The 14,532-nt window shown below is 48.6% G+C and overlaps 2 protein-coding genes across 2 annotated transcripts; one reads left to right on the forward strand and one right to left on the reverse strand.

Annotated features, from left to right (window-relative positions):
• The first annotated feature begins 2,117 nt into the window (after positions 1-2,117).
• Positions 2,118-5,836, forward strand: LOC308145758 (UDP-glucuronosyltransferase 2A3-like). The gene is made up of 2 exons (XM_080517303.1): positions 2,118-2,141; positions 4,228-5,836. The coding sequence occupies exon 2, from the start codon at positions 4,237-4,239 to the stop codon at positions 5,833-5,835; it is 1,599 nt and encodes a 532-aa protein (XP_080373429.1). The 5' UTR covers positions 2,118-2,141; positions 4,228-4,236; the 3' UTR covers position 5,836.
• Positions 5,837-9,603: 3,767 nt separating this feature from the next.
• LOC308145764 (receptor activity-modifying protein 3) lies at positions 9,604-13,479 on the reverse strand (the record flags this gene model as incomplete). The annotated part of the gene is made up of 5 exons (XM_080517312.1): positions 13,401-13,479; positions 13,121-13,198; positions 12,684-12,815; positions 11,240-11,393; positions 9,604-9,850 (listed from the first exon to the last, which is right to left on the reverse strand). The coding sequence occupies exons 1-5, from the start codon at positions 13,444-13,446 to the stop codon at positions 9,604-9,606; spliced, it is 657 nt and encodes a 218-aa protein (XP_080373438.1). The 5' UTR covers positions 13,447-13,479.
• Positions 13,480-14,532: the final 1,053 nt, after the last annotated feature.

Below are 14,532 nucleotides of genomic sequence, written 5' to 3' on the forward strand. Positions count from 1 at the left end.
TACTCTTTAAACACTCAAAATACTCTCTACACTCTCTAAACACTCTCTCAACACTCTCAACACTCTCAACACTCTCAACACTCTCAACACTTTCTAAACACTCTAAACACTCTAAACACTCTAGACACTCTCTAAACACTCTAAACACTCTAAACACTCTAAACACTCTTTAAACACTCTAAACACTCTTTAAACACTCAAAATACTCTCTAAACACTCAAAATACTCTCTACACTCTCTAAACACTCAACACTCTCAACACTCTCTAAACACTTTCTAAACACTCTCTAGACACTCTCTAGACACTCTCTAGACACTCTCAACACTCTCAACACTCTCAACACTCTCTAAACACTTTCTAAACACTCTCTAAACACTCTAAACACTCTAAACACTCTCTAAACACTCTCTAAACACTCTCTAAACACTCTAAACACTCTAAACACTCTCTAAACACTCTCTAAACACTCTAAATACTCTTTAAACACTCTAAACACTCTAAATACTCTAAATACTCTAAATACTCTAAATACTCTCTAAACACTAAACACTCTAAATACTCTAAATACTCTCTAAACTCTCTAAACACTCTAAACACTCTCTAAACACTCTCTACACTCTAAACACTCTCTAAACACTCTAAACACTCTAAACACTCTAAACACTCTAAATACTCTCTAAACACTCTCTAAACACTCTAAATACTCTATAAACACTCTAAACACTCTAAATACTCTAAATACTCTCAACACTCTCAACACTCTCTAAACACTCTCAACACTCTCAACACTCTAAACACTCTAAACACTCTCTAAACACTCTCTAAACACTCTAAATACTCTATAAACACTCTAAACACTCTAAATACTCTAAATACTCTAAATACTCTAAATACTCTAAATACTCTCTAAACACTAAACACTCTAAATACTCTCTAAACTCTCTAAACACTCTAAACACTCTCTAAACACTAAACACTCTAAATACTCTAAACACTCTCTAAACACTCTAAACACTCTAAACACTCTCAACACTCTCAACACTTTCTAAACACTCTAAACACTCTAAACACTCTTTAAACACTCTAAATACTCTTTAAACACTCAAAATACTCTCTACACTCTCTAAACACTCTCAACACTCTGAACACTCTCAACACTTTCTAAACACTCTCTAGACACTCTCTAGACACTCTAAACACTCTCTAAACACTCTCTAAACACTCTAAACACTCTCAACACTCAACACTCGCAACACTTTCTAAAAACACTCTAAACACTCAAAATACTCTCTACACTCTCTAAACACTCTAAACACTCTCTAAACACTCTCTAAACACTCTAAATACTCTTTAAACACTCTAAACACTCTAAACACTCTAAATACTCTAAATACTCTCTAAACACTAAACACTCTAAACACTCTAAATACTCTTTAAACACTCAAAATACTCTCTATACACTAAATACTCTCTAAATACTCTCTAAATACTCTCTAAATACTCTCTATACACTAAATACTCTAAATACACTAAATACTCTAAATACTCTAGACGCTCTCTAAACACTCTAAATACTCTCTAAACACTAAATACTCTCTATACACTAAATACTCTCTGAACACTCTAAATACTCTCTATACACTAAATACTCTAAATACTCTCTAAACACATTCAATCAAAACACTCAAAACAGACTCAAAACACACACACACACACACACACACACACACACACACACACACACACACACACACACACACACACAGAGCAGGAAGTAAAGCTTCGATGAGGTCTGGTTTGTTCTCTGAGAGGAGAACTGTTTGTTTTCACTGCCCAATGAGACGTCCTCCACAGCCCCTCCCTCCTGGCACACACACACACACACGCACGCACACACACACACACACACACACACACACACACACACACACACACACACACACACACACACACACACACACACACACACACACACACACACACACACACACACACACACACACACACACACACACACACACACACACACACACACACACACACACACACACACACACACACACACACACACACACACACACTGCGTTGCCCTGGTCCACAGAGGCTGGAGCTCCATTCCTCCGGCGTTCCAGGGACTGTGGTGAGTCTCTGTTACTTTCTGAACTTGTAGAAAAGTTTGTTGTTGGATTGAAACTGAAGTGTCCAGAGTTTTACTGAGAGCAAACCTTCCTGCAGACTGTGGTCCTGTTTCTGCAGACCGTGGTCCTGTTTCTGCAGGCTGTGGTCCTGTTTCTGCAGACTGTGGTTCTGTTTCTGCAGACTGTGGTTCTGTTTCTGCAGGTCTCCCCCTCCTGACTGCGTTCAGATGGTTTCCTGTGCAGAGAACCGTGAACCCGGATTCAGCGGAGGTTTATTGTTGAGTCACAACTGAGTTTCCTGTGATTCCAGGTTCTCAGTGTTTCTGCGTTCGGTTCTCAGTGTTTCTGCGTTCGGTTCTCAGTGTTTCTGCGTTCGGTTCTCAGTGTTTCTGCGTTCGGTTCTCAGTGTTTCTGCGTTCGGTTCTCAGTGTTTCTGCGTTCGGTTCTCAGTGTTTCTGCGTTCGGTTCTCAGTGTTTCTGCGTTCGGTTCTCAGTGTTTCTGCGTTCGGTTCTCAGTGTTTCTGCGTTCGGTTCTCAGTGTTTCTGCGTTCGGTTCTCAGTGTTTCTGCGTTCGGTTCTCAGTGTTTCTGCGTTCGGTTCTCAGTGTTTCTGCGTTCGGTTCTCAGTGTTTCTGCGTTCGGTTCTCAGTGTTTCTGCGTTCGGTTCTCAGTGTTTCTGCGTTCGGTTCTCAGTGTTTCTGCGTTCGGTTCTCAGTGTTTCTGCGTTCGGTTCTCAGTGTTTCTGCGTTCGGTTCTCAGTGTTTCTGCGTTCGGTTCTCAGTGTTTCTGCGTTCGGTTCTCAGTGTTTCTGCGTTCGGTTCTCAGTGTTTCTGCGTTCGGTTCTCAGTGTTTCTGCGTTCGGTTCTCAGTGTTTCTGCGTTCGGTTCTCAGTGTTTCTGCGTTCGGTTCTCAGTGTTTCTGCGTTCGGTTCTCAGTGTTTCTGCGTTCGGTTCTCAGTGTTTCTGCGTTCGGTTCTCAGTGTTTCTGCGTTCGGTTCTCAGTGTTTCTGCGTTCGGTTCTCAGTGTTTCTGCGTTCGGTTCTCAGTGTTTCTGCGTTCGGTTCTCAGTGTTTCTGCGTTCGGTTCTCAGTGTTTCTGCGTTCGGTTCTCAGTGTTTCTGCGTTCGGTTCTCAGTGTTTCTGCGTTCGGTTCTCAGTGTTTCTGCGTTCGGTTCTCAGTGTTTCTGCGTTCGGTTCTCAGTGTTTCTGCGTTCGGTTCTCAGTGTTTCTGCGTTCGGTTCTCAGTGTTTCTGCGTTCGGTTCTCAGTGTTTCTGCGTTCGGTTCACAGTGTTTCTGCGTTCGGTTCTCAGTGTTTCTGCGTTCGGTTCTCAGTGTTTCTGCGTTCGGTTCTCAGTGTTTCTGCGTTCGGTTCTCAGTGTTTCTGCGTTCGGTTCTCAGTGTTTCTGCGTTCGGTTCTCAGTGTTTCTGCGTTCGGTTCTCAGTGTTTCTGCGTTCGGTTCTCAGTGTTTCTGCGTTCGGTTCACAGTGTTTCTGCGTTCGGTTCTCAGTGTTTCTGCGTTCGGTTCTCAGTGTTTCTGCGTTCGGTTCTCAGTGTTTCTGCGTTCGGTTCACAGTGTTTCTGCGTTCGGTTCTCAGTGTTTCTGCGTTCGGTTCTCAGTGTTTCTGCGTTCGGTTCTCAGTGTTTCTGCGTTCGGTTCTCAGTGTTTCTGCGTTCGGTTCTCAGTGTTTCTGCGTTCGGTTCTCAGTGTTTCTGCGTTCGGTTCTCAGTGTTTCTGCGTTCGGTTCTCAGTGTTTCTGCGTTCGGTTCTCAGTGTTTCTGCGTTCGGTTCTCAGTGTTTCTGCGTTCGGTTCTCAGTGTTTCTGCGTTCGGTTCTTGCTGAAGCCTCGGGAAGTTGTTTTGCATTGTTTTAGTCTTGACCTCCATCAGTGCAGTAGAATGAGCAGCGGTTTCCTTGGGAACCGGCTGGTTGGAGTCGACGTCTCTCCCGTCACATGTTTCCTCCCTGAGCCTTCATGGTGTTCTGGGTCAGAACTTCTCCTGGTCTCACGACTGTCTCATGTTTCCGTTCAGTTGGTCCTCAACCATGGTGTTGCTCCACTGACCGGGCTTGTGCTTCATTGTTCCCCAGGGTGAAGAGATGGAGCGCCCCCCAAGAGTTCTCCTTCTTCTGGTGGCCACCTGGTGCTTCCTGCCCGTGGGGGTGGGGGGGGGGAAGGTCCTGGTGTTCCCGGTCGATGGTAGTCACTGGGTCAACATGAACCTGCTGATCCAGCGGCTGCATACCAGAGGCCACGAGGTGACGGTGGTCCGCACGTCCACCAGCTGGTACATCGAGGAGGAGGCGCCACATTACCGCTCCATCACCGTCACCTTACCGGAGGCCATCGTGATCGAGAACGAGGACTACTTCCTGACCTTCCTGGAGAAGATGCTGCTGATCCAGAAGGAGGGAGCGTCTCTCATGGGCTTTGTCAACTTCTACTGGGAGATGCTCACTTCCCTGTCAGAGATCCACCGGCAGGCCAGTCAGCTGGTGGTGGCGATGTTTGAGAACAAGCCGTTGATGCAGAGCATCCGGGACGCTCGGTTCGATGTGGTTCTTCTGGATCCCGGTCTGCCCAGCGGAGTTCTGGTGGCTCATGAACTGAAGCTGCCAACCGTTTTTAATGTGAGATGGGTCACCAGCGGGGAGAGTCACTTTGTCATCGCGCCGTCTCCTACGTCTTACGTTCCGACCTCTGGATACGTTGCATCTGACAAAATGACCTTCCGGGAGAGAATCCAAAACGTGCTCTTCTACGCCTTAAACACCTGGATCGACAAGACCATCGTGTGCCCTCACTACGACCGGCTGGTGGAGCGCTACTTCGGTCCAGATGTCAACTTCTACCACCTCCTTCAGGGAGCCGACATGTGGCTGATGAGGGTGGACTTCGTCTTTGAGTTCCCGAGGCCAACCATGCCGAACGTGGTCTACATCGGTGGGTTTCAATGTAAGCCTTCTCAGCCCTTATCGGCGGAGCTGGAAGACTTTGTCCAGAGTTCAGGAGACCACGGCTTCATCCTCATGTCTCTTGGGACGTTGATCAAAGGTCTGCCCAAAGAAATTACTTCGGAAATCGCTGCTGCCTTCGCTCAACTTCCTCAGAAGGTCGTCTGGAGGCACGTCGGAGAACGCCCCGACAATCTCGGGAACAACACGCTTCTGGTGAAGTGGATGCCCCAGAACGACCTGCTGGGGCACCCCAAGATCAAAGCCTTCGTGGCCCACGGAGGAACCAACGGGATCTACGAGTCCATTTACCATGGCGTGCCGATCGTGGGAGTTCCTCTCTTGTTTGACCAATTCGAGAACCTTTTGCGACTGGAGGTGCGAGGAGCCGCCAGGGTGGTGGACGTGACCCAAACCACCCGGCACAGCTTCCTGGAAGCGCTACGAGAGGTTCTTCATGACCCGTCCTACCGGAACAACATGAGGCGGCTGTCTGCGCTGCACCGGGACAAACCCAGGCCTCCACTGGACTCCGCCGTGTTCTGGACCGAGTTCGTGATGAGACACAAAGGAGCCGCACACTTACGCACCGAGTCCTTCAGGATGTCCTGGTTTTCGTACCACTCAGTGGACGTGCTGAGCTTCCTGCTGGCGGCGCTGCTCCTCCTGGCGGCCTTGCTGGTCGGAGCCATACGACTCCTCTGCCTCCGAACGTGCAGGAGGAAGAAACCAAAGCAGGAGTGACGCCGCGCAGGAGATGGACGGTTTGTTTCAACGGCCACGACGTTTCCTTCTTTGGTTGTTTCACTTCACATTCACATGAAACGATTCTTCGCCGTCCTGCCAGGACTCGAACATGGAGCCTCACGACGAGGCTGCTTTAACGCTGGTGCGCCGCTGCACTATTAGAACCTGCAGCTCAGCTTGGTGGCGACCTCTAGTGGTCATTGTGATGGTCAGCAAAAACAATGTAACGAGGCGTTCGGGGGACGTGAGTAAAGAAGAAGCAGGCGTCGCCGGGCAACCGCCACTTTTTCTGAAGTAAAATTAGCATCGAGTTTAATGTTCAGTTTCTGTCTGAGTCATTTGGTTCCTGAAGACAAAAGAAGAGCTGCTGTGTCGTTGAATCGTTTCATCACTGCTGTGTCGTTGAATCGTTTCATCACTGCTGTGTCGTTGAATCGTTTCATCACTGCTGTGTCGTTGAATCGTTTCATCACTGCTGTGTCATTGAATCGTTTCATCACTGCTGTGTCATTGAATCGTTTCATCACTGCTGTGTCATTGAATCGTTTCATCACTGCTGTGTCATTGAATCGTTTCATCACTGCTGTGTCATTGAATCGTTTCATCACTCGACTCAAACTTTTGCTGAATTAACATTTAGTCACTAAAGTTCTTGAACCTGGTTCTTCAATCCTCATCTGTCTGTTGGGATGTTCCACTAGAACACTCTTATTACCTCCGCATGGAAGATTCGTCTGCAAATAGAACTTTTGTACATTTTTTTATTATTAATAATAATAATAATATTAATAATAAAAGACAACATTATTACTTAAAAGAACCAAGATGGAAATGGATTAGTATTTACTCAATGGAACGATAGAACATGACTTCATCTCCAATAACTCAAGGAGAGTTTTGACACCAAGGCAGTGAAAGGAACCGAACAAGATTGTTTCATTAGCAAAGTCAATTCAGTTTTTACTTTCATTTGGCTGCCGGTTGTGGGCGGAGCTTCGTCCTCCACACGTCTCAGCTGATTCCGTCTCCGTCCAAATCTGCAAGATTCTTAATGCAACAACGAGCTCGACCACAAAAAGACCTACTTATCCAACAGTTGATCTGGATTTCACATTCCTTCTGCCCCGGCACCACGCTGGGCTTTAGTCTGGTTTAGTCCCACATCCTGGTGCTCCTGGTGCTCCTGGTGCTCCTGGTGCTCCTGGTACTCCTGGTGCTCCTGGTGCTCCTGGTGCTCCTGGTACTCCTGGTGCTCCTGGTACTCCTGGTGCTCCTGGTGCTCCTGGTACTTGTTAGGTAAATTTGTACTTTATGTTTATTATTAGTACTTGCTATAATGGGAATTAACATTTTGTACGTGATCGTTGATTCATGCATGTCTATTATAACCACTGTTCACTGGTTCACACCTGCAAGGCCACCAGTCTTTGTGTTGTTGAAACTGAACCACTCTGAGACTCTTCAAGGTCTCTGCCTCTGGGCTGAGACTCTTCAAGGTCTCTGCCTCTGGGCTGAGACTCTTCAAGGTCTCTGCCTCTGGGCTGAGACTCTTCAAGGTCTCTGCCTCTGGGCTGAGACTCTTCAAGGTCTCTGCCTCTGGGCTGAGACTCTTCAAGGTCTCTGCCTCTGGTCTGAGACTCTTCAAGGTCTCTGCCTCTGGGCTGAGACTCTTCAAGGTCTCTGCCTCTGGGCTGAGACTCTTCAAGGTCTCTGCCTCTGGTCTGAGACTCCTGCTTCAACTGTGTGAACCACATAGAAGTGGAACCACACACACACACGCACGCACGCACGCACGCACGCACGCACAGTGTTAACCTGCTCTGTCTGTGTATGAAATGTAAGCTCCTCCTCTAACTCAGAATAAAACGGTGCAGATCGGTGAACTTCAGCTCCCGAGGTGATTCACTTCTCTTCCTTGTACAAACTGACTCATTGTTCTGACTCTTTATTGCTCTCCATACTGGAGTCGCCTCTCTTCTCAACAGTGCTCCTGGTGCTCCTGGTACTCCTGGTGCTCCTGGTACTCCTGGTGCTCCTGGTACTCCTGGTGTTCCTGGTGCTCCTGGTACTCCTGGTGCTCCTGGTGTTCCTGGTGCTCCTGGTGCTCCTGGTACAGCTCCGCCAGTTGTGTCTTAATCCCATGAAAAGGCGTGAACGTTTGCTGGGTTTCTTCTGTTTTTCCACCAAATCAACTTCAGTCAGAATCCTGAAAACGACTTCCAGCTTCTGTCTGCTGCTTTGAACCGACGTTCTGAAGGTCTGGAGATCTAAGACCTGGATCTGAAGGTCTGGAGATCTAAGACCTGGATCTGAAGGTCTGGAGATCTAAGACCTGGATCTGAAGGTCTGGAGATCTAAGATCTGGATCTGAAGGTCTGGAGATCTAAGACCTGGATCTGAAGGTCTGGAGATCTAAGACCTGGATCTGAAGGTCTGGAGATCTAAGATCTGGATCTGGAGGTCTGCAGATCTAAGACCTGGATCTGAAGGTCTGGAGATCTAAGACCTGGATCTGTGTAGGACCAGTCTCTCGGCTGATCCAGAATAAAATCTAACAAAACCACAATCAACATCTGGTTTCTACTCAAATCAAACTACGACCAACGTTTTGCTTCGTCATGTTTAATTGCTAGAAAACAAAATACTTGATAGGAAAGAAGGAAAGACTGCAAATCAACAAAATGTCCAGACGTCCAACTGAAATGAATAATGAGCCGAGGGTCCAGCAGGAAGTCCAGCAGGAAGTCCAGCAGGAAGTCCAACAGGAAGTCCAGCAGGAAGTCCAGCAGGAAGTCCAACAGGAAGTCCAACAGGAAGTCCAACAGGAAGTCCAGCAGGAAGTCCAGCAGGAAGTCCAACAGGAAGTCCAACAGGAAGTCCAACAGGAAGTCCAGCAGGAAGTCCAGCAGGAAGTCCAACAGGAAGTCCAACAGGAAGTCCAACAGGAAGTCCAGCAGGAAGTCCAGCAGGAAGTCCAACAGGAAGTCCAGCAGGAAGCCCAGCAGGAAGTCCAACAGGAAGTCCAACAGGAAGTCCAACAGGAATCTTAATTCCTGACGACGTCGAGTAAAATCCGTTTGGTAACAGTAGTTTGAGTATCAGATTACATGTTGCTGATTTTCATGTTGTATGTTTGTCCCTTTCGGCCGTTTCAACACAAGAACAGTGATTAGGGTTAGTTAGGGTTAGGTTAGGTTAGTTGGGGTTAGGTTAGGTTAGGGTTAGTTAGGGTTAGTTAGGGTTAGGGTTAGGGTTAGTTAGGGTCAGGGTTAGGCTAGGGATAGTTAGGGTTAGTTAGGCTAGGGTTAGTTAGGGTTAGTTAGGCTAGGGTTAGTTAGGGTTAGATAGGGTTCTGTCCCTTTCAGCCCGTTTCAACAGAAGAACAGGGGTTTGGTGTTTCTGGGCCGAAGGTTCCGTCACTTCGTGACTCTAGTCTTGGAGGTTTGGTCTCTGACAGTTCGTCACATCGTTTCCTGTTGTGAGACTCGTCTCTATTTTGGACTTGAGGGACGAGTTTGTGTCTCCGAAGACAGATTACATCCTTGTTTTGTGTCACATTGGGTTGATTGACGTTTTTCTCAGGTGAAGTCAGACTTTTCTCAAATTGTGTTTCATCAGTTTGCAGAATGTTTGTATCTTTGTGAGAAAGTTAGAATTGATTTGTTGTCCTGAGGTTTCACTTCCTGTCTGCTGAGTCCAGGTGGACACTGACCTCTGACCTCTGACCCCCGCCGTCCTCACGCTGCCCTTTGACCCCCAGTGAGTTCAGGCTGCAGCTTTACTCCTGCAGACCAGGACGGAGACGAGGACGGGGACGAGGCTGACGGGCAGCAGCGTGAGCGCCACCACCAGGCCGTGAGGAGCGTCTTGCTGCAGCGGCGCCTCCTGCCTGCAGCTCTGGAAGTACAGCGAGTGCAGCTGGACGAAGAAGTCCTGCACGGCGGCGTTCGGGAAGAAGCAGCCAACCAGATGAGTCGACCGCTCTATGCAGAGGGTCAGATCACTGTAGGGCCTGAAACATAGGGGCAGGATGCTCTGTAATCTGGATTAGAGGAGGAAGATGCTCTGTAATCTGGATTAGAGGAGGAAGATGCTCGGTAATCTGGATTAGAGGAGGAAGACACTGTAATCTGGTTTAGAGGAGGACGATGCTCTGTAATCTGGATTAGAGGAGGAAGACGCTCTGTAATCTGGATTAGAGGAGGACGATGCTCTGTAATCTGGATTAGAGGAGGAAGATGCTCTGTAATCTGGATTAGAGGAGGACGATGCTCTGTAATCTGGATTAGAGGAGGAAGATGCTCTATAATCTGGATTAGAGGAGGACGATGCTCTGTAATCTGGATTAGAGGAGGACGATGCTCTGTAATCTGGATTAGAGGAGGACGATGCTCTGTAATCTGGATTAGAGGAGGAAGATGCTCTGTAATCTGGATTAGAGGAGGAAGATGCTCTATAATCTGGGTTAGAGGAAGATACTCTGTAATCTGGATTAGAGGAGGAAGATGCTCTATAATCTGGGTTAGAGGAAGATGCTCTATAGTCTGGATTAGAGGAGGAAGATGCTCAGTAATCTTGATTAGAGGAGGAAGATGCTCTCTAATCTGGATTAGAGGAGGAAGACGCTCTGTAATCTGGATTAGAGGAGGACGATGCTCTGTAATCTGGATTAGAGGAGGAAGATGCTCTGTAATCTGGATTAGAGGAGGAAGATGCTCTATAATCTGGGTTAGAGGAAGATGCTCTGTAATCTGGATTAGAGGAGGAAGATGCTCTATAATCTGGGTTAGAGGAAGATGCTCTATAGTCTGGATTAGAGGAGGAAGATGCTCTGTCATCTGGATTAGAGGAGGAAGATGCTCTGTAATCTGGATTAGAGGAGGAAGATGCTCAGTAATCTGGATTAGAGGAGGAAGACACTCTGTAATCTGGATTAGAGGAGGAAGATGCTCTGTCATCTGGATTAGAGGAGGAAGATGCTCTGTAATCTGGATTAGAGGAGGAAGATGCTCTGTCATCTGGATTAGAGGAGGAAGATGCTCTGTAATCTGAATTAGAGGAGGAAGATGCTCAGTAATCTGGATTAGAGGAGGAAGACACTCTGTAATCTGGATTAGAGGAGGAAGATGCTCTGTAATCTGGATTAGAGGAGGAAGATGCTCTGTCATCTGGATTAGAGGAGGAAGATGCTCTGTAATCTGGATTAGAGGAGGAAGATGCTCTGTAATCTGGATTAGAGGAGGAAGACGCTCTATAATGTGGATTAGAAGAGGAAGATGTAGTTCCTATCACAGTTCAGGTTGGCTTCCTGCAGCAAACAGGAGTCCAGTGAAATAGTGACAGCAGCTCAGCCACAGGAAGCAGCAGTGAGGTGTGAGTCCCTCTATGGGACAGTCGTTACCTGAGGACGTTGTCTAGGACGCACCAGTCGTCTTCACTGAGCGCCATCATGTGCTGGTGGAACCCGCCCCCACAGTGGGCGTGGCTTACCAGCAGCAGCAGCTCCAGGTCGCACTGCTCACCTGGAACCTGGTCCTCCTGGTCCTGGAAGGTCTCTGCAAGGATCCACTGGGAGGTCAGAACACAGATGGAACACACTAGATGCCTACAGTGCAGCCTGTGACGTGCCTCCAGCGCCGCCATCTTGGAAAGGTCTCCCTCTGGAGCTCAACATGAAGACCCAGACTGGAAGATCCACTAAAACATGTGTAGCTAGCTTGCTAGTAGCAACACCAGTAAAACCTCATTTTAAAGCTGAGGAGAAGCTCAATTCTATGTAGACGACATTCCCCTGCTCTCAATCATCTCTATGAGGTTTCCACAGGAAGAACTTCATGAGACACCACGACACCATGACACCCCGACACCCCGACACCCCGACACCATGACACCAGGACACCAGGACACCAGGACACCCCGACACCAGGACACCCCGACACCCCGACACCATGACACCAGGACACCCCGACACCAGGACACCAGGACACCCCGACACCCCGACACCATGACACCATGACACCATGACACCAGGACACCCCGACACCATGACACCCCGACACCCCGACACCATGACACCATGACACCATGACACCAGGACACCCCGACACCAGGACACCAGGACACCCCGACACCCCGACACCATGACACCATGACACCATGACACCAGGACACCCCGACACCAGGACACCAGGACACCAGGACACCCCGACACCCCGACACCATGACACCAGGACACCCCGACACCAGGACACCCCGACACCCCGACACCCCGACACCCCGACACCAGGACACCAGGACACCCCGACACCCCGACACCCCGACACCCCGACACCATGACACCCCGACTCCAGGACACCAGGACACCCCGACACCAGGACACCAGGACACCAGGACACCAGGACACCCCGACACCATGACACCATGACACCATGACACCAGGACACCAGGACACCCCGACACCAGGACACCAGGACACCCCGACACCCCGACACCAGGACACCATGACACCATGACACCCCGACACTGCGACACCATGACACCCCGACACCCCGACACCGCGACACCAGGACACCATGACACCCCGACACCGCGACACCGCGACACCCCGACACCCCGACACCCCGACACCCCGACACCCCGACACCGCAACACCGCGACACCCCGACACCAGGACACCCTGACACCCTGACACCCCGACACCCCGACACCCCGACACCCCGACACCGCAACACCGCGACACCCCGACACCAGGACACCCTGACACCCCGACACCCCGACACCCCGACACCCCGACACCCCGACACCCTCATCCTTATCTTGAGCAGAAGAAGAAATTTCTTCATCACCTTCGTCTTCAGTCACCAGGTCAAAGGTCGTGTTGCTCTGCAGCTCTTCTTCCAGCAGAGTCCTCTCCTCTTCATCACCAGTCCTCCGCTCTTCATCCAGACGGAACGTGGTGTTGTCTGGTTTCCTCCAGCCTGCAGACACATTCACACATTCACACATTTGAATCTTTTATCTTGGACAAAACATCCCATGTGTTTGAAAGACATTTAAAAATCATTTAAACACAAAGTTCTAAATATTTTAAAAACATATTTTCTACAACAAGTTTTTTTAAAACTCTGTGATCAATAAAGTTCCTGTTTCACAGTCGGAGAGACGGAGGAGAGGAAGAGGAGGAGGAGAGGAGAGGAGAGGAGAGGAGAGGAGAGGAGGAGGAGAAGAGGAGAGGAGGAGAAGAGGAGGAGAAGAGGAGGAGAAGAGGAGGAGAAGAACTCACCCTGCTCCTCCAGCTGGTCAGTCTCACTGGTCCTGAATCGTCCTGCTGATTCTACCGACGTGTTTCTATCCTGAAGACCTGAAGACACCAGAGACACACTGAGCAGGAGACACACACAGCACACAGACACAGACACAGACACAGACACACACAGACACAGACACAGACACAGACACACACACACACACACACACACACACACACACACACACACACACACACACACACACACACACACACACACACACACACACACACACACACACACACACACACACACCGAGGACGAGAACAGGGACCAGCAGGTAGAGGATCATGATGAACATCAGGACTTCCAGAGTCGATCTGCCACCGAGCAGCAGGGCAGAGGGTCTGGAAGTCCTGGAGGAGGTCCTGGAGGAGGTCCTGGAGGAGGTCCTGGAGGAGGTCCTGGAGGAAGTCCTGGAGGAGGTCCTGGAGGAGGTCCTGGAGGAGGGTCTAGCCCTGTTTTAGCTGCAGGTTGTTCCATAGTGAGGAGGGAATGTTTATGAGAGAAGAAACAAGGTGGAGCTGAACTCTAACCTCAGATTAGAGCATCTTCCTCCTCTAATCCACATTATAGAGCATCTTCCTCCTGTAACGTCAGATTATAGAGCATCTTCCTCCTCTAACATCAGACTATAGAGCATCTTCCTCCTCTCACCATAAATTGAAGCCTTGAATCCTAAACTGCAGTAAAACTGAACATAAACAGATTAAAATGATCCTCGACTCAGATTTACTTTCAACATTTACTGGATTCAGCCGACGGTGGTTTGGTGAGTGAAGCTTCCTGCTCCCTCCTGCAGGAAACCCTGATAACACTCTCTCACACACACACACACACACACACACACACACACACACACACACACACACACACACACACACACACACACACACACACACACACACACACACACACACACACACACACACACACACACACACACACACACACACACACACACACACACACACACACACACAGGATGTTGAAATCCATTAAGAGCCATTTTAAGGCCCTAAAAGTTTCCTGTCCGACGTTGCAGCCGGTGTGTGTGTGTGTGTGTGTGTGTGTGTGTGTGTGTGTGTGTGTGTGTGTGTGTGTGTGTGTGTGTGTGTGTGTGTGTGTGTGTGTGTGTGTGTGTGTGTGTGTGTGTGTGTGTGTGTGTGAATGTGTGTGTGTGTGTGTGTGTGTGTAAACAAGCTCATTGTTTGTTTCGGTTCCTGCAGATAATCTGACCAGTGGAGCAAAAACAATTAACTTCAAGTTTCCCACTTTAAACCCAAATTAAAACCATTATTTACCAAATATTCCATAAATGTAATGATGTCACATCAGCTGGTTCATTCAAATAATCTGATTGATTCAAGTGAAATCAATAAAAATA

The sequence above is a fragment of the Blennius ocellaris genome, assembly GCF_963422515.1.
Source record: "Blennius ocellaris genome assembly, chromosome: 21".
In the NCBI taxonomy this organism is placed as follows: Eukaryota; Metazoa; Chordata; class Actinopteri; order Blenniiformes; family Blenniidae; genus Blennius; species Blennius ocellaris.

Coding starts and splice junctions, on each gene's coding strand:
- LOC308145758 (XM_080517303.1), top strand. CDS start 4,237: ATGGAGCGCCCCCCAAGAGTTCTCCTTCTTCTGGTGGCCACCTGGTGC.